This window comes from Vidua macroura, chromosome 9 (genome assembly GCF_024509145.1).
Source record: "Vidua macroura isolate BioBank_ID:100142 chromosome 9, ASM2450914v1, whole genome shotgun sequence".
Lineage (NCBI taxonomy): Eukaryota > Metazoa > Chordata > Aves > Passeriformes > Viduidae > Vidua > Vidua macroura.
The window spans coordinates 8462114-8487933 of record NC_071579.1 but is presented as its reverse complement, the minus strand read 5'-3'; the positions used below and the strand labels follow the sequence as shown (position 1 = coordinate 8487933).

The 25820-nt window shown below is 42.5% G+C and overlaps 1 protein-coding gene across 3 annotated transcripts in view; it reads left to right on the top strand.

Moving 5' to 3' along the window:
* Positions 1 to 25820, top strand: part of C9H1orf21 (chromosome 9 C1orf21 homolog) — a 105504-nt gene that overhangs the window by 57411 nt on the left and 22273 nt on the right. For 2 of the 3 annotated variants that reach the window (XM_053984545.1, XM_053984544.1), the window contains exon 3: positions 3830 to 3924. In XM_053984545.1, the coding sequence (XP_053840520.1) occupies positions 3830 to 3924 (95 nt within the window). Of the gene's footprint in view, positions 1 to 3829; positions 3925 to 10210; positions 10404 to 11034; positions 11182 to 25820 lie in introns of those variants that run through there. The other variant, XM_053984543.1, reaches the window with a different exon arrangement.

The window sequence follows — 25820 nt, the reverse complement described above, 5'->3', positions numbered from 1 at the left end:
CAAACTATTAATGACCATACCCCTCACGATCTACTTCAAGGTCTCTGTGTTGCATAAACATCCCTTTTGCACTTGCAGTGCTTTCATCCTGACAGTAACTTTAGAGCAAGAGCAATCTCATGAATAGCTCAGAATCTGAAGTTTCTGGACTCCTTACCTTATGTGTAAGGTAAGGAGTTTATGTGTAAGGTATCTATAGAAGACAAATTTTGTCTTCACCTAGTCAAAAAAAAGTCTGGATATCATTGTGTCCTCCCAAAAATAACATAATGCAGTGCAAGAGCCATCTTCTGAAAATAATTATCTTAATTCCTATATTTAATATATTTGAAATGAAGAATGTTGTCTTACCTATGAATAAGGCTTTCTGTTATACCAGCAAGCAGTATCCTCCTGGCTGTATAATTCTGTATAATTACTTAGTTGTTCTTTTCCCTTGCAAAGTGGAATCATATCTATTTATACCTCCCTCCAGCAAGAGACCACTCAATACTAACAAATGTTTCCAATATATTGTATCAGTGCTCCTTGTTTTAAGGGAAGTATTTTGCCTGTGATAGGGAACTAGGAGACCTTATGAGTAATGATGTTGCTTCAAATGTAACGAATCTCTGATCTGCTCCCTTCATTTCTGTGTGTAGCTGATAAAACAGTTGTTATGGCTCAGTTATTATAACCAAAATGAAGTTGATCCCTGGCTTCCCACAGGCCAGTGCTGCATTTGCATTTTGGTCTCACCGTGGTGCAGAGCCCCTGGGGTTGCTGGAGCTGGAATCTGCCTGGAGCTCCAGGCTGTTCATCACTCCTTGAGGCACTGGGGTCTGAGTGCCAGCCCCTCAACCCCTTCCCCAGTGGGCCTCATCCCAGGAGATAATCTCTTGCCCTTTAAAGCAGATCCTCAGCTTTAGATTGTGTCAAAGCTTTATTGCTTTTTGGGATACAAGCAGACATTTCTTCTGCTCAAACAGATACCTTCTATTAGAGCCAGGACATTTATATTAATTTTCTAAGACACTTTCAATTACTAGGTTGATTCTGGCAGCATCTGCAGGGGCTTCCTGATTTTTTTTAACTGTATCCACAGAATGGATACAGTTGGAAGGGATCTTAAAGCCCCTCCAGTGCCACCCCCTGCCATAGGACACCTCCCACTGTTCCAGATTGCTCCAAGCCCTGTCCAGCCTGGCCTTGGACACTTCCACGGATCCAGGGACAGCCACAGCTTCTCTGGGCACCCTGTGCCAGGGCCTGCCCACCCTCCTTCCCAATATCCCATCTAATCCTGCCCTCTGGCAGTGGGAAGCCATTCTCCTAAGGTGACGTTGGATTTCTCCAAAGTAAGACTTGCTGTTTGCTGTGGTGGATTCATCCTGTCCAGAAAATGTTATGAAAAATGACTGGTTTATTTTTCAAAACTTTCTTGCTGCTGCATATCTTGGGCATAAATTATCCAGTTGTCTGCGCTTCTGCAGTTGGTAGGATGGAGGGAAGAGTAACACCAGCTGTGCCAAAGATAATTGAATACTTATTGTATCATCAGGAAAGTATTGAAGTTTACTAACACTGTTGGAAATAGCTCTGGAAATACCATAAGAAATCTCTGCAAAGCTTTCTGCTGCCTCTTCAGAGCTACTTGATGTATCTGGCAAATGATGCAGCATTTGAAGGACCTGTGCCCATGTCCATTGTGAATTTTAAATTTTTGATCTCTAGGAAGACTCTGTCCTGTCCAGGTGTATCAAAATTTCACATGTCAGTCTGATTATCCGGGCTATCAGTCAGGGACTCCTCAGTGCCCTGGTTGACTTGCTCCAAGGGATGATGTGTCCGAGGAAGCACCCCTCCTATATCATCCCCACAGGATCAGCTGCTGCCTGGAAGTGGTGTTTGATCACAATTAATCTCTTGGAATAAGCAGCAGACACATTTCAGGGTTATTTTTGTCATGGAACATCAGCCCCTCCATACCTTCCTTGTTTTCCACAAGGCTGGGCTGAGCTTCCTCTTTCCTCCAGTGCCCATGGACTGGCTTTGGGTTGGGAAATGTCCTCTGTGCTGCTTTCTCTTGCTCATCTGTTTCCCCATTCAGATCCCTGTGTGCCTCTGTGGGAGTTTGATGCTTTTTCTGAGTGTGGGTTTTATTGCTAATCACAACACAGAGCACTGAGGCAGGGAGGAAAATGTAAGTTAGATAATTACAGTCAATCAACTATTTCTAATTCCCAGGCTTTATTGTGTTCAGCCCTTTTGGGCTTATGAATTGTCATTTCCAGACTAGCTGAATTACACTGGAAAAAAAAAACCCCTCAGAGTTGTTCACATTTACCAGTCTGATAATACTGTCTTAAATTCTTCCATCTGATTTGAGGCTCTGTGTCTGAGATGCTTCTATTTGATTAATTCAGTTTATTTGAATTCTGTAATAAAGAAAATGTATAGGTGCAGACTAGACCAAATGCAAAACCATGATGTATTTTTTAAAATAAGATTGTTTTTTGAAACAAGTTTATTCAAAAAATAAGCCTTATTTTTCAAAGCAAGGCTTATTTAACTTCCAGACTCTGTGATTAACAGTTTCCTGAAAACAACTTTGTCTAAATAATATTGATTCTTTTTTTAGCAATACAGTAACCCAGAAAAATCTATTTGTGCTTTGTTTTTCCCTTAGTGTAAGTGAGAGGAATTGCTTGAAAACCCAAAGAAAAGGAGGAAAGTTTGTGCAGTGTTTTCTAATTTGTCATGGTTTTGCCCTTTATTCCGAGTGTACTGTGCCTCATTTCACTTTGTATTAATATTTTTCCACCTTTGTGGGATTGAGTTTCTCTTCTGCATTGTTTATCCTGGCTAGAGGAGGGTGGATGCACAACTTTGGGTGTTTTTTCCAATAGATTCACAGGCTGCAAAGATAACCAGAGCAGAAAGTGACTGAGCAAGGGCAGTGTTGGTCCTGCAAGAACTGGATTCACAGGCTGTGGGGAAGAATCATTCTTCCTGAAATCCCATCTTGTCCTACCAAGGAAAAAAATCCCTTGTTGGACTTTTGGGTTTACTGTGGTATAGTACCTGAATTTTAGGTAACATTTCCATACTGGCATTAGAGCTGGGAATTCCAGTATTTGAAGAGCTGATAAACATTGAGAATAAACCACGGATCTTACTTTTCTCACTTATTTTCAGGCTGCATTTCTGTCTGGATAACATTTGTGTGCAGGGAAAAATAGTGGTTGGTGGGGGAAGTGGAAAGAGGAAGATGGTCATCATGGGGCCTTTTCTCCAGAAATCATTCTATGACTGTGCATTGTGTCATTAGGAAAAACTAAATTAAAAAAAAAAGCCAAAGTGATTATGGTGTGGGTTGGTTTTTTTCCAGTTTTTAACCTACATTTTCAGTATCCTCCATCAGCTTGGCTGTGCAGGGAGCACCCATGAGCAGCCTTCTCTCAAGTAGCCACTGTCCATAGCTTGTTGGTCCACTGAGAATGAATATCTAGGGAGGGTGCAGGAGGAAAGAACTTGTTTGTATTGAACATATTAAATAGAAAACTAGGGATTTGGGAGAGACTACACACCAAACATCCCTGTTTCCTGGTGCTGTGCCTATACTAGACCAGAGAGCTATTGAAATTCTTATTGAAGCTTTAGGCAGGAGAAACTTCCATTGTATTAGTCACATGTAAGCCTTTGAAAAGATATACATGTAATTTTTAGTTGCTTTGCTTAACTAGGGTCTATTCTAGTCAGCTGTTTTGGTTTTAGTTTGGTTTTTATCCCAGCTGCTGAACGACACTGGTTCAAAATTTTTTTTTTCTTTTTTTTTCTTGGTGCTCAGATGAGTATAGGATCAAACCAGTGGAAGAGGTCAAATACATGAAAAATGGGGGAGAAGATGATCAGAAAATAGCAGCCAGGAACCAAGAAAACTTGGTAAGGATTGAACTTATCACTTCTCTAATGAACTAACGTGGCTCTGCTTTTGTAATGGAATATGCAGCGTGCAGCACCCTCCAGCTCGGCTTATGCGCGGCAAGAGGATTTTCTCCAAAATGTCACAACTCCCTGCAAAGCTCTCATGGAAGGTGCAAAATACAACTTTTTCCTGCTTGTCTTTCTGAATTAGACTCTACTTGATCTTGGAGTGAGTGCCTCCATGATTATAAGTCACTCCCCTCCCTTGCAAATCCAAAAATACTCTATTTGGAAATGTGTGTGTCTGTGTTACAAACGAGCTGGAGTAAAACAGCACTTCTCTGCCATTAAGAAAATGACCTACTTATGTAGATACTTGCTGGTTTTCTGTATTTTAAAATTCCCAGGGAAGGCAGTTTGGAGCAGAAAAAAAAGAATATATTCATAACACAGCAGTCACAAAAATCATGTGTGTTTCTTTTGCCCCGATTCGAGCACTTTGCCAGCTCGTAGTTCCATTAAGGGAAGGCAATCACAGGTAAACTCTTAGGACTACTTAAAATAACTAAGATGCTGTTGAAGCAGCTTAAAAATCACGGTTGAGTCACCTCTGGCATTTCTGAAAAGTTGTTTCTTCTCTTCTAAAGCTGATGGACCATAGGTTTTCTTATTGGCTGGCTGGGGCTTTGACCAGTCAAAGTTTTCACAGACATCCCACAATTCTTGTAGTTGGGTGCAGGTTTTCACATCTGGTTCCACTCATTCAGTGCAGCTTTTCTTCACATAGAATGGTTGGGTTTTCCCCCCTCCATCTGTAGGTCCAGAGGGGAAACAGCAGCAGCAGATTCCAGTGGAACCATAACCATTATCATCAGCTGAGCATTTGCTTTTTGCCATTATTGGGCAGCTGTAGAAAAAGCCCTGTTTGGGATTTTTTTTACTTTTGATGAATATGTGAGCTCCAGCAACTTGGCTACTTTATATTTCCTCTCCTAGACACACATACTTCCATGACACAACTACAGGTGCATTCCTGGAGCAAATGGAGTTTATTTTGCTGCCCTATCCTGTGGCTGAGCAGCAGGCAATATAATTTCTGCACCTCCAATGGGTGGTGCAACTTCAGCTTGGAGCAGGATTTAGAGGTTGTTAACAGATTGTTGGGGAGTCCTGTGCAGGGCCAGGAGTTGGAGTCAGTGATCCCTGTGAGTCCCTTCCAGCTCTGGATATACTGTGATTCTATGTTAGATTTTCAACTGGCCTTCAGCTGTAGTTAAATGAGAGTATTTGCAGAAGGTCCCGTGTCCCTGGAATGACAGTGAGGAAGAGCTCGGGAAAGCTCAGGTCTGCTAGGAGACACACTTGCTGAAGGTCTGCTCAAAACTAGCTCGAGCTATTTTGCACTTTGGCTGGTGCTAGCTGTCTTGTACCACCCATTCTCACCTGATTAAATGTAGGGAGAGCACAGTGCTTCTTATTTTATTATTGGTGGGTCATGTTTGATGGGAGCAGTGAGTTTGTTGGAAAATGTAACAGTAAGGATTTGGAAGGCTGGTGTAGCTCTTTTCTGTCATGTTTATCATGAGAAAAAAAAAGGCAATAACACAGGAAAATCTTCAACCAGACAGGATGGATATGCCTTAAAACAAAAACTGTCTTGCCCACCAAAAAGACTTTATTTGCCTTTTCCTCATCTTACTATAAGGAGATTACCTTGTCTGTAATATATGCAGCTTTTTAATCCTGGGAATTGTCAAGTCCTCATCACTTCTGGTTTTTTTAAAGGGCTTTCACTATTCAAGTTCTCTTTAGTAAACATGTTTTAACTCACTGCTTAGATGATGGGTTAAGCTACCCATCACTGAGGCTTTAATTTCCTTAGCATGTGAGAAGTTGGCAAACACTTACATAATCCCATCTTCTCATCAGCCAATTTCCAGGCAACTGAAATTTTAGGAACAAGAAAAGGCAGTGGGAGAATTGACTGGCCCTTTTTCCTTCTCTCTTGTTTCTTAACCCCAATTTCTTTATTGTCACAGGGCTGCAAATTCACATCCCCTTCAGAAACACAGCCCAGATGAGATGTGTAACCTCAGTGGCTGGGAATTGCTCTGGGTGGCTTATGTTATCCCCTGATTCTGGTGCTTGAATTATGTTACTCAGATGCCATTGAATTTTTCAATCCCATTATCATCTCTGTTACTTTTTTGAAGGTATTCTGAAGTCTTGCTCAAAAAAAAAATATCTGAGCTCAAGTGAAAATAAGCCTGCTTCCCTTGTAACTTAGGCTCTTTGATGTGCTGCCATCTCTGCCTTTGGTGCTGCAGTATTTCTGAGTCAGGAGGAAAGAAGGTCACATGAGTAGATGAAGAGAATAGAAGGACATGGCAGTCATCAGGGAAGCTGTCATTTCACACTGGGTGCTGAGGTCAGAGTCCCAGGCTTTGATTCTGCTTGAGGAAGAGCCAGAGAAGGGCTGGTACAAATGTGGGTATCTGTGGGAGAGATGAGGCTCTGTCAGTGAATCACCACCACCTCAGCTTCAACCTGAGGCTTAAGCAGGGCTCCAAACTTGAGCAGGTCTGGCACAGTAAAGCAGAAATGCTCCTAAGACACAGTGCCAACAGGGATGGCTGTGCTAGGGCTGTCTGCCAGGGGAAACACAAGATGCTCCATGGGAAGACATTTTCTGCTGGAATCAAAGGCCCCTTTGGATTAAAATGTAGGCTTTTGACAAGGGGGAAAAGAAATAAGGAAAGCTAAACTAAGCTTGTTTTCCTGCTGTTCCTTTGTATCCATAGGCCTGATTCACTTCTTTAGTCAGGTTGTTTCTCCAGTTCTTCACCTGCCACTGGGATCTCTCTGCTCCTGGTTTCATTCCAAGTACCTCTGACACCTTCCAGAGCATCTCCACCTTCAAAACAAAGCCAGAGTCATTGCACTTGAGCTGGCAGTCCCACATCCCATCCACATCCCAGCCTGCAGGGTGGGAATGGGATGTTGCAGGATTGGGCACTGCAGAGCTGGAGCTACACCGGCTACACTGCAGCACGTGCTTTGGTGGCTGCTCAGCTAAACCAGGGATGTTTGGAGTCAGGACAGTGAAGAACTAGTAGATAGGTGAAAGAAGGAAGTAATTTGTACTACATATTATATATGTTTTTAAATCACAAGCATTGGTTTGTGCATATATATATATATATATATATATATATATATTTACCCACATGTAAGAAAACATGGGAGCTGTGCTAATTTTTGTGTGAGATGAGGCATGGAAGGTAATGTGTGTGCTATTATTCCTGGAGGTAAATGAGCTGCTAGGATGGTTATTTGTGAGTTCAGAAGCAGAAGGCCTGGCTGGGATGGTATATTGGGTTCCTGGGCTTTGTCTCTGTGCCCAGCTTGGTGCCAATGTGCCACATGTGGTGCCGAACTCCACTTTGTGCTAAAACTAAACTTCAGCTCCCCATGACTCCACAGTGGCTCCACAAAACCTCTCCTGCATTTCCCCAACTTCTTGGGGGGAAGGTTTTATGCTAAGCCTTCACCACAACAAAGGGACTTTTGCCAGCGTTGAGTTTGCCACTCAGCAGATCTGGATGGGGTTTTTTTGACCCTAAAGATTAGCCAAAGCTAAGGGTGGATTTGTCACTGTGAAAGCTAAAGTGCCAAAGCTTGGGCAGTATTAATATTTTACAAGCAGGTATGACCAAAATAAATAACATATTAATAAAGACCTAATAATTTCTTGTTTGGAAGGGACTGTGTAGCTCTACGCCATCATGTTAAATATGCAGAGTACAATTACATAACAGCCTTTTTAATACTTGCAATAGGGCAAATTTAATTGTCCTCCTTTCCATACTCTCTCAGCACTCCTGGCTTCCCATTGTAAAATATTACTGCCAGAAAGGGTAAAATGAGAAGGTGTGGGGTATTCCTGCAGCTTAGCATTGCTTTGGCAAACTTCAGGAGTTGGATCAATTTTCCTCTGCACTGGGCTGTCATAGTACAGATATCCCTGAAAATACCAAATCCCTAAAGCTGCATTTCTTTTCTGTTGGGTAGTTATCTTGATATTTATTGCAGTTCAGGTTTTGGATGTTTTTATAACTTTTATTCATCATTTTCTGGGCTGCGCCGGCACAAAAGGCCACTTACTGGGATTTTTATGCTTTGTTATCCAAACCTCCAAAACAATTAGATATAATCCTGTGTTTCATCCTGGAGCTCTGTAGTGAAATTGCATGTTAGAGCTTGAGATGAATTCCTGCTGGAGCTGGGAGAAAATTGCCTCTCTGTTACTCTTGCTACCTCTCACACCACCTTTAATAACAATGTTTTGCTTTTTGTTTTACCCAATTTCCACAAATTTCCACTCCACTTACCTGCAAATGTGATTTTTGTCTCCCTTGAGCTTCTCAGCCCAGCTGCTGTTCTCCATTTGTCACCCAGCTCCACATTACTTGGAATTGCAACCCCCCCCCCCCGTCTCCCTGACTCTTTGTTCAACACCAGTTTTCGTTTTCTGTAGTGATTTGTTTAAAGTAGGCAGTAATATCTGATAGTGAAGTGTGTGAAATTAAAAGCCTGGCAGAAAATGCAGAATGAAACACCTTAATAACCATATCAAATGTAATATGTGAAAGGGAAGACCCCTATTTAAATATATATATTATACACAAGGTGTAAAATGCATGTTATAGATGCATCAATCATAAATATTTTTGATGTGCAAAGACAGTTATATGTTGAATTCCACATCAATTTAGGAAAATACATTTTAATTCTATTACCAACCTGTCCAATCTAGGTGCTAAAAAAGCTAAATAAAAAAGAAATAAGCCAGCTAAAAGAAATAGAGTAGCCACCACTAAGTTTATCAGGGGTATTTGTGGTGTTTTCCTTTCTACAGATGTAAAATACCACTAGGGCAAATTTAAGCATGGAAATATAATTAATTTGGTACTTTAAAATACTTAAACCCTGTGTTGCTTATTATTGCTAGGTAAACTTTGAATTGCAGTGTTTTAAATGCATAACTGCATTTTTATTTCAGCACTGGTGCAGTACATTGGTGAAGAGCTTTGTACAAACTGAAGTTAGCACGTATTAATGCATATTCCAGTACACATTAGTGCATATTCCAGTGTGAAGATTTCTCTCTCTAATGTCCTAATTATTTATTTTAAACCATTGTGCCATGGCAGTGTTTCAGAACACACCATTTCAGGATAGAACTTGCTCTTGCTCTGCTTATAAGGGGAAAGAAACCAAAAATGCCCAAGAGCCTTCATGCCCTTAGAAAGAAGAGGTTTTTCTGGGTTTTGTCTATCCTGAAGAGTTTGGGTGTGTTAAATCCTGTGCTGGCCCCTCGTTTGCTTTCCTTCCTGTGTGACATTCTCCAGGAGCCCTGTTCCACCAGCACAGGGTCAGCTCCACTGCAAGTGTTGGGAAAACTTCATCCTGTTGGTTCATTATCCCCTGTAAAGGATGGATATCTAGAAATGTATTTTCTATACATAAAGGAGAGGCTATTAATTTCTCTGTGTCTTGCCCCCCACCCATTTTCCCATCTGCTTTCAGATCACAGAATCTCAGGTAGGTTTAGGTTGGAAGGAGCTTAAGCTCATCCAGTGCCACCCCCTGCTGTGGGCAGGGACACCTTTCACTATCCCAGGTTGCTCCAAGCCCTGTCCAAGCTGGCCTTGGGCACTTCCAGGGATGGAGCAACCTGTGCCAGGGCCTCCCCACCCTCACAGGGAGGAGTTTCTGCTCAGTTACTCACCTAACCATGCCCTCTGTGAGTTTGAAGCCATTTCCCCTTGTCCTCTCACTCCAGGCCCTTGTCCAAATTCCCTCTCCAACTCTCCTGGAGCCTCTTTAGGTATGGAATACCAGTACATATAGATGGAGCATATCTGTATATGTATGTGTTTGTGTGTATATCTATATACATATATATATATATATAGCCTCAGATTAATGAAATACTTGGAGATGATGTTGGTTCTTGGAATCCAGGCAGGGTGAAACCCACAAAAACACATAGCAAAATAAAATGCAGCTTGGGTCATTGTGGGAGGGGAAAAAGAAATTGAGTTGCCCTTTTTCTTTGGTTCCTGGGGCATAGGAGTGCTGAAAGGACAAAGTGAGCATCAGCAGATGTGCCTGGAGATGGGATGATGTGCAGAGGTTCCTGTGGTGTTCATCCATACTGCTCCTGTGCTGCTGAGAGTTAGGAGAGAGCAGGAATGGAGGGCTTCAAAGCCAGCCTGCTCCCCCACGCGTTTTCCCACAGGGACAGGCATCCACTTTGCCCAGGTGCTGTGTCAGCCAAACCCCAGGGCCCGGGGCAGCTCTGTGGGAACAGGTCCCACAGGTTCCTCACAGCCCAGCATGGAGCTGCTCCACATCTGGACTCTCCTCCCTCCACTTGAAGAAACAAACCACAAAACAAAAGCTGCCGCTACAAAAGCGCAGCTCCAGAATCAGTGAGTAAAGGGAAGCCAGGGATTAAAATGCAGAAGTAAGTAGGTGAAGGAGGGAGAGTTGTAATGCCAGGCTCCTTCTGCCCGAGGTGGCAGGGCTCACACTGGGATAAAGGAGGTGGGTGGGCTGGGCACCCCTGCCCCAGGCAGCTGCGAGGGCCAAGGTGGGGCTTCCTCCAGGCAGAGCTGCTCTGAGCAGTGCTGGGACAGAGAGGGCAAAGCAAGGGCTGGCCCCCACTGGGGGAAGGTGCATTCCAGATCCATGGAGGAAAACACCTTTGCACTTCTGGATACCTGGTCCCCCATCCCTGAAAGTGTCCAAGGCCAGGTTGGATGGGACTTGGGACAACTGGTGATAGTGGAAGGTGTCCCTGTCCATAGCAGGGGGTGAGACTGGGATGAGCTTTAAGGTCCCTTCCAACCCAAACCTTTGTAGGATACTAAGAGAAATTTGACATTCTACTTTTGTAAGATGATACCTAGAAAACTCCCTGGGAATATACAGTATTTTCCTCCAGTCTTTGTTGATGGGGCCTGGGTTGGCACATTTTACACTGCATGCCATCCAAGGTTCCCTTTCTCAGAGAAATGAGAATTATAGAATCATCCTTTGGATTTCTTTTTTTTCCCCCAGAGTCTGAGATTCTAAATGAATGCTGCCCTATCACTATCAGTACTAAGTAATTACAGCATTTCAATTTTCATAACACAGCCTCTCCAGTGTTTTTTGCAGCTGAAATAGAAGTGCACAGAAAGGACATTGCTACTGGAGCCAGTTATTTTAAACACTGTGCAATTACCTCATTTCCATATTGCTCATTTCATTTCAAATTTGCATTGATATTCTTCAAAGAATGGTTTCTCATAATGAATTTATGACAGTTCTAGCTCATTCCACTTACGGGTCACTACATATTATAGAGACATCAAAGTAAATGATTGCACTGGGTATTAATATTCTTCTTCTGAATTCCATTAAAATGGTTCTGGTGAAGAAGTATTCATTTTTTTCCCCCAGTATTTAATTTTGAAAATTTAGAAGATAAATTAACATCATTAATAAATATTTTTAGCAGGTCAGAATATCATAAAAAAGTTGTGCTCCAGATGCATTGCTTCAGACCAGACTTTTTTTCCTTCTTTCTGCTTTGTTGAATAAATCTGCACAGTGCCCTATGGAGAGGTAGAATGATACGATTTTTCAAGTTCTTGATGAATGTGATTTTAAAGTAGAAAGCTTAAAAGTATATAATGCTATTTCTTTCAAAGTGTATTAAAATAACAGTGTCCAGGAGCAACATGTAATTGCGGGCTTGATGGTGGAGAAAATGTAGCAGTGATGGGCAGCTCTCAGGAACACGGTTCAGGACCAGCCCACATTGTTGGTGGAAAGGATTCTTGCAAAACCTACAGAGACATTCCCACTGTCACTTGTGGAAGCAGATCATTTTCCATACAGGTTGTGTTGTTTCCATGCCTGTATCATTTTAACACGTGAGTTTCTGCCTGGGGTTTCCCCCCCCCTCTCTGGGAAAGCTGATGCTTTTGAGGAGGATGGACACAGAGCTGTTGGTGAAACAGAGGAGTCAGCAGTCATGGCAAGGTGGTAGGTTCTTGATTTAAGAGTTTCTTCCACAATTGTGAGGACCAGGAACCTTCAGATTCTTTCTTATTATTTTTATTTTTTTTTTAAAGGACATGAGCATCTCCACACTTGCAGAACTGAAGCTTTAAGAAAGATGAGGTGTAGGATTTTGCAAGCTGTCAGCAAGAGAAGCTCTCTGTATCCTCTGGTACTTGCTATTCAGCAATTGCCTAGTAGGTGTTAATTATTAACTCTGCTGTTTTGGAACAGAGGATGAGGCAAGATTCAGGCAGAATGGGTCATGCAGAAAATCATCAGAAGTCACTGATGGAGACTAAAGCTGTAAATCCAGGCGGCTTCTATGCCCTGAGAGTCCCACTTTGGAGCACTCCTGACCACTGGTGAGCTGTGATCTCCTGACCTCCTTGTGACAGTGGCAAAGTAATTCAGCCTTTCATCTGTTCACATTTAATTATAGATATAATGTGGTCTGCTCATACTTTCTTTTCAGGGATTCCTTGAGTCAAAGTGTTTGTGGTGGAAATCTAGGGTCTGGGATATCCCTATCTGGTGAGGTGCTAATTTAGACTGCTGTAGAGCATGGAGATAACAACAAGTTCATCCACGGGTGCTTCATTAGATGTTTATCCGTACAGCCTTTGTGATCTCTCAGTTTCAGTGTGAATACAGTATTGCATCTGGAAAAGGGAGGGAGGGATGTGCCATTTTAGACCCCAAACCAGTACAAATGTTGTGCCTGGGGAGGTGGTTAGTGGTGGGGTTGGCAGTGCTGAGTCAATGGTTTGACTAGTGATCTTAGAGGGATTTTCCTGGTTCTATGAATTTATTAATTTTGATGTTTTGAAGCTGAGGTGAAGCCCTTGGAAGGGTGTGATTTTTGGGGCTGGTTTCAGGCAGATCCTTTGTACAGTCGCTGTTCTGGCTGGACCTTGTTTATTACTGCAGGTATTTTTTTCAGTAGAAAGTGTTTTCTTTTGCAAGCTTTCCTAACTGATGTCTTTGAAGGGCAGTTAAAGGAGGTGAACTTGAAGCTAGTCAAATGAAAAATGTGAACATCTCCAGCACCCAGTTTTGGAGATATAACCATAGAATCTCAGAAGATTTGAGTTGAAAGGGACCTTAAAGCAGTCCAGAGCCCAAAGAGGAATGTGTGTTAGTGGGAGTTAAGTGACCATCCCAGGAAGAGACTGGAGGGATAAAGAAGGAAGGGAAAAACGTGACAAGAAAGGAAAAAAGGAGCAGAAGAACCACTAGGAGAGGTGAGAAGAGACTCAGAGGGCTCTCTGCAGCACTGAACTTCTCTTCTTGCCACAAACAGCACAGGATAGCAGTGTGTTGCATAATCCAGAGTTGTCATTATTTGACAGTGTTCTAACTTATTTTTTCAAATGAATGTTTTCAGCTTTGAATTTGCCACTATTTTTTAAAAGCCCTGTTGCTCCACTGTTCTGGGATTAGAAAATCAGGAGCTCCCAGTCCACTTTGTACCATTATTGTTTTGAAATAACTTGGGTTTTGTCTCCTGTTTTATACCAAAAATGCCATTTTTCTCCAATCCAATCCACATGAGGCTTTTTTCATCATCTAAATTATTTTTAGTTTGTTTTTTTTTTTTCCCCATTCATGCTGGTTATTTAGTAAGAAATGTTAAAAAATACCTTTATAGGCAACATAAACTAGAAGATCCAAGAGTGAGGAGTACTCCCAGTAGCACAAGTTGTAGCACTAGTTATTTAACTAAGCTTCAAGTAGACAATGTCTTTTGTACTAAGGAGCATGAAATGTTACTTTCCTGTTTCAATAGTCACTGCTTTGGTTAGCTTTCTATCTATTAGGCAATTTTATGCTCACATCATCTTTGAGGAGGAGCATTCCCACCACTGCAAGCTGGAGTTTTGCTTGTTCCATATTTTGGTTGTACTTCACCACTAGATGTGGGAAGGTGGGAAATGTTTCATGTTTGTCATGGAGAAAATGGTGTTTTGCTCAAAATTACTTGAAACTGTGGTGAACATTTTTGAGTGGACTTCTTTTCTTCTTAATTCTTCCAGGGAAATTCAGGGGCTGGGCAGGGGCTGGGCTACCCAGGCTTAGGCTTTTTGGGATGTGAGGGCACACATCAGCAGGAAAGATGTTGATTTGTGGTGTCTTCTGTAGAGAGAGGGAAGGAGCTGCTGGGGAAGCTCATTAGCTGCATTAACAGGTTCTTTAGCCTTAATTGCTGTGTGCTCAGGGTGACAGGATTGGCAGATCCAGGTTTCCCGAGGACCTGGTGTGAACTCGGGATGTGCTCACTCAGCTGTGTGCATGTTCTGGGAGCTCTGGGAAGGGCACAGCAGCCTCACCCACAGCCTGCCCAGGGCTCTGTGCTGCTCTGTGCTGTGCAGCCACGGCGTGACCCTCAGGGAGCAGGTGGGTGAGACAAGGGAGGGGATTTATTAAAGCAGGCAGATTAAAGCAGGATGGGTGTACAGCCCCCCAGGAAAAAAGAGTTGGGCTGCCTCTAGCTGAGCTAGAGGTGCTTCAGCCACCTCCAGGAATAAAGCAGTGAGTGTATCCATCCTTCTGCATTGTGTATTCCTACACCAGGGCTGGAAGAAGCTCAGCCTCGTCTGTTTTTCACTATAATTGAGCTTTTGGACTTTGGTTGTTTCCCTTTGATTTTGTGGATAGCCAAGACCAGCTGCTCTGCAGGCAGCTGGGAGACTCAAATGTGTGTTGGAAGGGATTTCTGCATTTCAGCTGGTGGAAAGAAGAGTAAGAAATTGGACTGGGAGGAGGGGAAACAATGCAAGAGTATAACGTTCAAGAGTTCAGGATTTTTTTAAGTAAGAAGTCAGGGATGGAAAGAAAATCTCTATGGAAATAAGTTTATGCCAGTAAAGGCAAGTATTTCAATATTCTGAAAAGCTGAGCAGATAATTCAGACTCTTGTGCGTACAGAGTTTGGAATTACATCTAGGTATGTTAAAAAATTCTCCTGAATAATTCATGAATAATTCCTAATAGAAAGCAGTGGTTTATACAGATACCAAGGTAATACTGACCTAAGGTAATATTCAGCTTCATGATTGTTCTCACTGAGAAGAAAATCCTTTTTTGCTTTAAATTATTTGTTCCTTGCTCCTGGAAGAAGCAGTGTTGGAGCTCAAACAGAGCTCTCAGTGCTCTGCTTTCATCTCCCACATTTGGCCTGTGTGGACCATGTGCTGCTCTATCTAATATGTAATCTTTCCATGGGATACCATCAAAAGACAGGCAGCTTTAAAAAAAAAATTAAGCCAACAGATAATCTCTGCATGGGAACACAAAGCCAGTGCTTCTTAATAAGGTAATCATATTATAATTGTGTGTGTGTGTATATGCATTTAAATGCAGTTTGTATTGCAGCAGCACCTGAAGGCAAGTGCTGGGAATCAGAAGCAGCTGCTCTGCCTGCAAACACAGCAAGAATGGGCTCACATATTACCAGTGCTTCCCCAGAAGTTTATCCAAACGGGTGCTTTTATTCCAAAATCCTTGTACTTCCAGGACAGTGAGCTGGGGGGAGTTTGCAAAGCCCAGGGTGTTTAAAAAAAAGGCACAACATGGTGAGGGGAAAGTTCTGTGACACAGGGATGTTGTGCTGTCCTCTTCCCCCAGTATGGGCCTACAAGAGAGAGGGACCTGGCACTAGGGTCTGGAGTGACAAAACTGAGGGGGAAGGGCCTTAAATTCCAGAGGGCAGGGTTGGACTGGATATTAGGAAGAAATTCTTCCTGGCATAGGTTGCACAGAAAAGCTTTGGCTGTCCCTGGATCCCTGGAAGTGTCCAAGAAGGCCATTTTGGACAGGGCTTGGAGCAACCTGGGATAGTGGAAGGTGTCCCTGCCCATGGCTGGGGGTGGAATGAGATGGATTTTAAGTTGCCTTCCACCCAAACTCTGTGATTCTGTGAACATTTGGATGTTGGGCTCCATGGTGGGGCAGTTTGGGAGGGAGTGCTGTCAAGCTGCCCTTTTCCCTTTGTTTTCTCCTTTCCTTTAGCCTTTCAAAGAAACAAAGCTGCTGTGCAAGAGAGGAGGGACAGATTTGTCTTTCAGGTGTGGTGGAACACAGAGGGTGTTTTGGTTGGAGCAATGCTGGTAGTGTGGCACTTCTGCTGAAATGCTGTGAGTTTGCCAGATTACCCTTTCCTTTTCATGGAATCACAGACTGGTTTGGGTGCAAAGGGACCTTAAAGATTGTACAGTTCCAGCCCTGCCTTGGGCAGGGACACCTTCCACTATCCCTGGTTGCTCCAAGCCTTGCCAGCCTGGCTTTGGGCACTTCCAGGGATGGGGTGTCAGCAACTTCTCTGGCATCAGCAACTTCTTTGTAGAGTTGGAGAGCTCATTTCCATAGACAAGCAATCACCTGAGCTAGGCATAGGAAATCTCAGCCATTTCAGCTTACTGGTGAGGCTCTGAAATTACCAGCTTCAAGTTGCTTCAGAGTGTCTAAGAGTGAGTCAAGGTCAAAACGTGCCTTACTTTTTTTTTTTTTGTAAGGGCTTGGCTGCATTCACAAGTTTAGCAGCTTGTATATTTGTGGGATTTGTTGCTGCTGGAGATCTCCTGGCTCTCTAAGTCACTGCATCCTGCCCAGCTTTTCCAAAGAATAACATCCGCATGGGAACGCTGCCTCTGAAGTGTTTACACTCATTTCCTTCCTGGGGAAAACATTCAGCACTGAAACAGGCCTTGGGTGACGACGAGGAGACAGTGGCACATCTTCCCAGAGTACAGCTCGTTCTTAGCTGGTTGTGTATGGAGTTCTCTGCATCCTCTTTTCCTTTTCTTCATAAGAAAAGCAAGCAGAAATCTCTTCCCAAGCTAAGGCATCGCTCAGCCTCGCAGCAAACCCAGCCAGGGCTGGCCGCCGGCCAAGCCTTCGCTCGCTGCAACCTGCACACCGTGTAACTCCTCTAAGAATAGCCCTGGTGATCTTATTAAAAAAAAAACCAACACAACATCAAAAAAAGGCTTTTTTAGCAATGTATTATCTTCAGCCCTTCTGTGAAGCAGTGGAGTTCGGAGGGGATTTTTGCCCCCACGCCCGTGTCCGTTGTTCCTCCCGCAATGAGCTGTCGCTAATGCCGAGAAATATTTTTGGACTTAATGCAGTGAGTCAGGGCTTAGCTGTAAATTGGTCATGGGATGGGAGGGATTCAGATTGTCTGTTACCCAGGGTCTGGTTTCAGCCATTTCGGTAACATGAGCAATTTCTCAACTGACGGTAATTAGACTCATAACTCTCTCTGAGATGATTTAAAGAGAGGATTAATTATAAAAGTTTCTCGGTGTTAGAACATGTTTCTTTAGTTAAAGTTTGGCATGCTTTCATTTTGTGATGAGCCTGAAAAAATGTTCCTCTACTTAAAATCTCTAAATACACCATTCTGTCATGCTGTGTAAACACCCATATTTGTGAGTTTATCTAAACAAATCTCTTAAATGGGGAAAACACATAGAAGGCCCAAGAGCCAATTCAAGGGCTCCTGGAGTGGACTTACATATTCCTTGTGGGCCTGGTTGGGTTTTGGTAACTGTTTCTCTGGCTGTACTTGATTTCTCACTACAATAAACAAAATATAGTAGTTTTTTCTATCTTCATTAAAAGATAAGTGACCTAAGTACCCTGATGTGCTTCTCCTTTTGTCTCCATAGACAGGGACTTTGCCAGGGCCAGCTCAGTGGGTTATTGATGGAGCTGGGGATCCAGTAGTCCCATGTTAAACCACCTCCTTTGGTTGTATTGCCTTAAAAAAAAAAAAAGTAAAGTTGTGAGGTGTGAAAAGAGCCAGCTCACATCAAACCTCATCAGTCTACCTTTTAGAAAACCTAAATAAAAGTGGTTGGATGGGATTATGGAAGGCTTGGCTTGACTTGATGGCATAGATTCACAAAAGGCTAGATGGTATGACACATCTTCTCTATGTTCCTTATTTTCCTGGGGGTAAATTCCAGCAACTTCTCACAGCATAATAACAGAATATTCCCAGTTAATATTTGAAAATCTTGTCCAAGTTTTCATTTTGTTCACTTTTTTACTTCCTAAACCTATTTTCGTATGATTAAGTCACATAGTCATACAGTGATGTCATTTTTCTTTTTTTCTATTCTACTTCTGTGAGTACTTGTAAAAGATAAGAGATCCATATCTGGCTCCTTGGCTGCTGTGTTTGAAGTCTGTTTTTCTAGAAAAACATTGTGTTATTAGCCTGTCCTTAAGCTCTGGGCACAGGAAGTTGTTGGGGGGTTTTTGCTTGTAATAAATTTAGACTTAGATTCATATAATTTGTTCATGTTTTTAATAACCTGACACTCCAGATCTCCCTTGCTTTATGGCCTGCACTTATGATTCCTGCATTATGGATGCTGATGATTACTATGAGCATGTAAGTTATTGAAATGCTTTTATGAATGGTAGCATAGAACATGAAGCCGAGTTCACTTAAGGAAATAAAACAAGGCAAACAGACTAAAATATTAACAGTGTGTTTTTTGTGTCATGTGGCTTGTAATTCATTGAAACCCTTTTGTGAAGTGGTGCTTCAGCATCACTCACTCTCCAGTCCCCACTGTCCCCGAACTTGGCCCAGTTACCTTTGAGACCAAATATATTGGATCCACTTTGAGTTTACAAGTGGTGACAGATTAATTTGGAAAGACAGATTGCAAACATGCAGCATGGGCCCAGTCTGAGTCGTAAAAATGTGATGTATGGCTGGTGCAGAATGATAAAAATTCATATCAGGGGAACAGCTTAATTAACTATTCTTGATTAAAGTAATACAGTATGTGAATTTAATAGCTTGTCTTCAAAAGCAGAATGTGAAATCACTTATTACTTTGGTGTATCTTGCTGTCAAATAGGGAGCTGCCAGCGGTTCTTCGTGATTGAGTTTAGAGGAACTTAACACTGGGGTGGGAGATACCAAATAATTATTCTGCTCTTGTTTCAAGCTTATTGCCTTACATGAATAAAGAAGTTGTCAGGAACAAAGTTGTGGGAGTGGACTAGGAAAAGGATCGAGAATGCATGAAATAGGATTGATAGCTAGGAATAAGATTGATAGAGAAGGGAAGGCATGTTGGAATTGTGAAGAATACAGGGCAAGGGCTGGAGCTCTGCCATCATAGTATTAGTTAAACACTTTACCATCCAGATCCCCGTGTTGCTGATCCATTTGTTGGTCCTTGGGGTGGTGGTAGGTATGGAGAGCAGGAGAACATTGTCTCACTGCTGTCACCTTGGAGCTCTGGTCCATGGAGTGTTTTCTCCACTTCATGTGGAGCTGTTGTCGTTCTTGTTCTTTGACACCTTCCTGGTGGCTGTAGCCAAGTCACTCATTCTGCAGCCATCCCAGCTTCTAGATTCATCAGGACGAGGCCTGGCTTGGTTGCAAGAGCAGGATATTCATGGCAGGTGTCCAGCAAGCTTCTAGATCCTGTCCAGCAGAGCTACTGCATAAGCTAGTGCTTCCATGCTGGTTATTTTATTATTGATATATCAATATATTATTGTATCCTGTTGGTTATTCTGCAGGTGTACTAGGACATGGAACTTGTTGGAGTGATCTCCTGACTTTTTCAGGACATCTCTCCAAGTTGTCAAGGTAACTTTGAATCCTGCAAAACAGAGCCTTTCCTGGCTTGGTACTCTCTGGGGTTTTGGAAAGCAGTTGTAGTCTCCAGTTCATTATTATTCCTCATCCCAGTCCCTAGTGAAAATCCAGCTCTAGGATAGATACCAGCAAAATCCTACTTGATGTATTCCTCCATTTAAACAATGTTCCATTGTAAAGTACCTTCTTCTCAGCCAGCTTTGCACTTTGGTATTAGTCAAAGCTTAGATTCAGCCACTCTGATCAATTAGCACAGACGTGTAAGTAGTGAACTTTTGACATCATTATATTATGTCAAAATGTGCTTGGAGAAGGGTTTTCTCACCCTCTTTAAAATAGTACACAAATCCTGCTTTACATTTCTTCCAGAGTCAGTACCTTCAATATGTTTACACATGAAATCATCTGAAGAACTTTCCTGATTCCAGTCATTGATAGTTTTCAGGGCATTTTTTTCACTTTAAGTAGATGAATATTCTAGTTGGACAGCTGAGCATTGCTGGTGCTTTACAGTAGGGTGGGTGAAAACAGGAACTTAGAGCAGCTTTACTGGCTTGGAGACTGGGCATCTGCACACCTGTGACTGAGCCAAGATGCAGAATTTGGGTTTGCTCCTAATTTTTTCCTGATCCAAGATGAAGAAATAATGTTCCTAAAGTTTTCCTAATTTGTTAGGTTTGTACGTGGGATTTACCTTGACTAGTGTTACTGAATGTCTGGGTTCTGAATTACACAGCAAAGAGGTTTCCCTGGGAGATACTCTTTCCTGCTGGTGCCTTTCTCCTGGGAGCAGGGCTCACTGCAGCAGGTGGGCTGGCTGAAATGAATAGGACTGCCTGTGGCTGAAGATACTGTACCCGACAGTAAGGAAAGATAAAGCCCAACCTTCTTAAGGGCATGTCTGTGTCAACACATTCTCCTTGGAGATACACGTGTTGCAGAAGCTGCTGCTGCAATTACACGTCATTATAAGACACCATGTTTTTGTATTTTATGAGTGCTTTGAAAAAATTAGCAAAGTCCATTAATAACGTGGCCGGTGAACTCAAATTGCCTGACGATGCTGTTCTGTGCACACAGTGGAAAAATCGATCCATTTAATTCAAGGTAAAGCTGTCTGGCTCTCCAGAGGTGGAGGCTGCCTCGGTTGCTGAGGGCTGGAAATCATTGCCTCATGCTAATTGAGTAACATCCAGCAATTGCCAGGCTGAATCTTCCAGACTGGTTTGACTCACGGGGGCTGAGTATCTAAATGAAGTATATTTGTCGTGCTGCAGTCCTACAGGATTAAGAGTACTTGGATTCGTTTGATCTGATGCATTCCAACAATATTAAGTAAGTTCATTTTTTATTGTCCTTTGCGCCTTGTATTTTTCTGGCTGTAAAAGTCCAGCATCTTACTTTTTGGAAACTGAGCTGTGATACGACAAATATTTCTGGCCAGTATTTGTAGCTCTGGCAGGGCTTGAAGAATTCTTGGCTGGCTTTTACACTAGGCTGATAGCTGAGACCAAATATAACAAGAAGCAGAGTACTGCATGTAGAATTAAATCATATTGCTAGTTATTTTATTATTTTTCTTGTCTTGAAATTATTCACTGTACTCTGTTTTTTGTGATAAATAGTAATTCTACAGTGTTCAAATCAATACTTCAATGTTAAAGAATTTTAAACAACACTTTGAGAGATCCTTCTGTCTTTCAGCAAGATAATGATGCTGTGAAATTTGCTTTCCTAATTCATTTGGGAAGTCCAGCTTATTGAATGTTTGGAATGAAGGACTTTATCCTGATACATCTGTGATTTCTCTTCTGCAGTCTTCTTTGTTTAGTGTCAGACCTCAGTCAAATGGCCATGAATTGTGGCTGCTCCACCCCTGGAAGTGTCCCAGGTCAGGCTGGATGGGGCTTGGAGCAGTCTGGGACAGTGGAAGGTGTCCCTGCCCATGGCAGGGGTTGGAACGAATGACCTTTAATGTCCCTTCCAACCCAAACCACTCCATGATTCCAAATTGACTGCAAAGTTGCACTCTTAATGAGAGAGGGACCTGATGAGAGGAAAATAAATACCTTTAGGTATTGAAAAATATTCTCAGAACACATATTGTGTTATTAGTGCTGGCCAGAGTTTCTGGTCAGTTCAGGAGAACATGTGCTAAGTGTCCATGGTGGTGGCTGTGCGGTTCCCCCAGGGCCCATCGTGCCTAGTATTAAAATTAATTGAAAGCCATTTTAAGCCCCAGGAATTTGGGGCTTAAACTAAACTCTGAATTTGAGGATTATGAACAGACTAACTAATCATCTAAGCATTTGTCTTCCCAGATAAGCCTTGACAACATCCTGAGCATTCCCTGCACCCCAGCTGCTGAGTGAGCTGTGTGATGTGGCCTTTCAGAAGTGAGGGGATGGGGAGGAGAGCTGAGAACCATCCCATTCTGGGACTGCATGGTCACAGTTTGCTCACTTGCTGCTGCCAGCAGCAGGAAAGTCCATGGGAGGGCTGGAGAAGAGTCCATGGGTGCAGGAGCTCAGGTTTGAGGCAAGAACTCAGGTGAGCAGCACATGGCAAGGCCTTGCAATGGCTGAGGCAAAGCAGCAAGCTCTGTGCATAGTAACAGAAAGGATTTAATGACCCTAGAACTTAATTAGGACGGTGCAATGTTACCACCTGCTTATTTATAGCTGTAAGTTTAGGCCATGTGTGACTCTTCATTTAGAAGAAAGGAGTACAAGAGCCTTGGCTGAAAGGAATCTATTTCCTTCTGCTCATTACACTCAGATGATCACTGTTGTTTAAGTGAAGTTTAAGCATCATAAAATGTGCCCTCATCTTGTGATCCCCATCTGCTGTTCGCCCTTCCTTTCTCTGCTGAAGGTTATTTCAGCAATTTTGCCAGTAGCACAGGATGCTGTTCCTGGGGCGGGTTGTTTGCCCATCTTCCCCGACAGCTTTCCCTCCCTGCAGGCCTTACCCAGCTGTTCTAAACAGAGTCCTTCCAGCATGGAGTCGTTCCTGTTACCATCATGTTTAATAACTGCAAGATAAGTCTTCAGCACATGCTGGAAGACTTGTCCAGGCCATGATTCAGGAGAGCAGCGAGTGGCCCTGTGCACCATTGACCTGCAGGGGATTTAGGCACCTCTGTGTTTAGGGACATTTAAGGACCTCTGGTCCTTCAAGTGCTTTGCAGATCCAGGAGCAAAGTGTTGAAGTTTACATCAGGAAAACTGTTAGCAGTGAATTTAGGCATGTTTTGTTGAGGACATACTCGACCGCATCCCAAAGCCTCGGTGGTGTGGAAGGCTGTGCTCTTCGTGAGGAGTCAGGGAATTAGAGCAGCTCTGCATTTCACTGGTGGGGGAAACACAAGATCCTCACACACACTTAGTGCCTCCATTTGTTTCAAAACTGCTTTTGCAATCCTTCAGGTTGGGAAGTTTAGGGCTTGTCAGATTGTTAGATTTGGCTGCTAAGTGCCAAGCGTGATGTTTTTGGTTTTCTTTGTTAAGTTGCATGATCTGTTTGTCGTTGTTTATCTTACAGAGTTTAAGAGCTTGCTGGAAGGTCACGTGTGCTCCTTGCTGGGTCTTGATGTTCTGGGTTTGGTAGGTCTCTAGTCTGGTTTTGAGTGCTTATAAAGCGTGAGGCATAGAAAGGCCAAGGGAGGGATTCATATCATGGGGTCTCTGCTGTGGGTTGTTAAAAAGGTGAAAGTTTTGTCAGAATGAATGATCTAACCAGGTGCTTGATCATAGGTACAGGATCTCCAGAGAGCCTCGATCACCATCTCTGCTGCTCTTCAATTTGCAGAGAGATGAACAAGTGAGAACTATTAATCACAGCAAACTGATTTTGATTTCAAAATAGATTTTGTTAATCTTTTTAGTGGCAATTGGGGAAGATTCCTGTCCTGATGCATCTGCTGTGCTTTTATATGAATCACAGTGTTATAAAAAGGAAGAGGAATTATGGGGCTTGGGTGACTTAAATAAAATCTATTTTTGCTGTTAGGATCATAGCATTGACATGGTATATGGTTTGAATTAAAGTTCTCATTATCACATTAAGATTCAACAAGGAGCTAATTAAGTGTAGGGATGTAATTGAATGCTAATAGTACAACATTGCAGTGAAAAAGGATGCCATATCTCCATACTAAACTAGTTTTCTCCTCCTTGTGAGTACTATGCCTATGACCATGCATTGGAGTGCACTCTGACTCAGGAAGAGAGCTTTCTTGTTTGGGGCATGCTGGTCCATCATTTTTCAACATTCCTGTGATGGGACAACCATGTTAAATTTTAGAGGTGCTTATCTTTTCACTCACCTCACTTGAAAAGAAAATAGAGCTTGTGTTAAAACTTGTGTCTGCAAATGGCAGGAAGTCAACTATAGACTTGGAAGCCAGTTTTGCTTAGATAGCAAAATTGAAATGATTTAAGAACACCTGTTTTGCATGTTGCATGTGATTTTGGTTAATTTTAAGGAGACCTGACGGACTGTGAATCATAGAACATGTGGATTTTTTACTTCCTTATATTTCTGTTAGCACCAAATTGTTTTGTTTAATATTTCAAGCATTGAGACAGGAAGAGAGACCATCCCCACCAACTTTTTGGCATGAGAGACATCTTGAGCACTGTACCACAAATGTTTTGTAGCCATTAGAGAAGGTGAGTTTAGCTAATTTCTCCTTCAAGATTCTTTTACTTTAGTTTTTTTGAGTATGAATGCATAGTTTACAGGTGCACCCTGTATTTGTTGTAGGTCAACCTCGCTTGTTTGAGGTAATGAATTAAAAACAGGAATAAAAAAAAAAAAAATACAGCAATGCATGTGATCCATCCTGACTTGAGAGGGGCTTTAAATACTGTGGCTGAAATTGGAAATGTGCTCGGTAGAAAAGATGTGGGCAGATGGGGAAGAGCCAGAGGGGAGTGACAAGAATAGGATACTTAGCAAACGTAAGCTGTAATGGAAGATGGAAGGAATTGATTTGTTTAGCCTAAAAATACAGAAGGAAACGAGTCATCCAATATAGGAAAGGTTGCTTTAAAAGGCACGACAATAGTTGTTTCTCCATGACTCCTGAGAGAGGCAGGAAGGCATCAGGCAAGGATTAAAGCTTGGGTAGTAGGTTAAATATTTGAACTTTCAGGGAAGTGGTAAGATGAAAGACAGACTGTTGGGAAAACCTGTGGGATGGGAGTTTGGAGAACAGGTTAGACAGAAATCTGTTGGAGTGGTTTGGGTATATGCCCTGGGGTGGTGCAATTGGGTGGTATTTTGAAATATCTTACTTTTGTGATGGTTGATACCAGGTGAAGATCTGAGGACACTGATCTTGTAGGGTTTCACTAAGCTATTTCATGTTCTGATCGAGAGAGACATTGAAATTTTGTGGGTGAACGATGGATCCATCCCTGCTTGCCTGATCTTGCACAGCATGGTGTCTCCTTTTCCATGGCCAGTCACTCCCAAGGGAGCTGACACCAAATCCCAGCCCTGGCTGGGCTTATGCACTGCTGGGACTGATGCACACAGCCACCTCGGGCTGGCTGTGAGCCTTTCCTGGAGGAAAGATTTGCTGCCTTCTGGAAGAGGAAGGCAGAGCTCATTTTGAGTCTCTTCCATGTCCTCTCCCACCTACGAGGAGTGGTCTTGGGAAGAGGGGATACAGAAGATGAGAGGATGGAAAAGCAGAGTGGATATTAAAGGCTATAACAGGCATACAGTCATTTTGGGACTCTGAAATACTGGTCATCTTAGGTTGATAGAATCGTAGAATTGCTAAGGTTGAAAAAGACCTCTGAGATCATTGAATCCCATTGTTAATGTCCTAAATGGACTTGAGTATTTCCAGGTCTGTAATTGAATTTTAGGCTAATTTTTCTCCATGTATTGGTTTGGATATCTTCTAACCTGCACCACCCTGAGTATCAGAGCTATATTTCTACAACCTCATTGGAATATATTGGTGCCTCATTTTGCCAGCACTTAAGAGTTACATTTATTTACCTGCTCTTCTTCCAAGGAAGCTTAGAGGAGATAAACACTTAAGACCCAGCCTCCATTACTGATTTAAATGGCTTATAAAAATTTTAAGCCATTTATGATTGTCTTCCATTCTGATGTATATGGTTTCTCTTCTCAGTATTACTCTCAG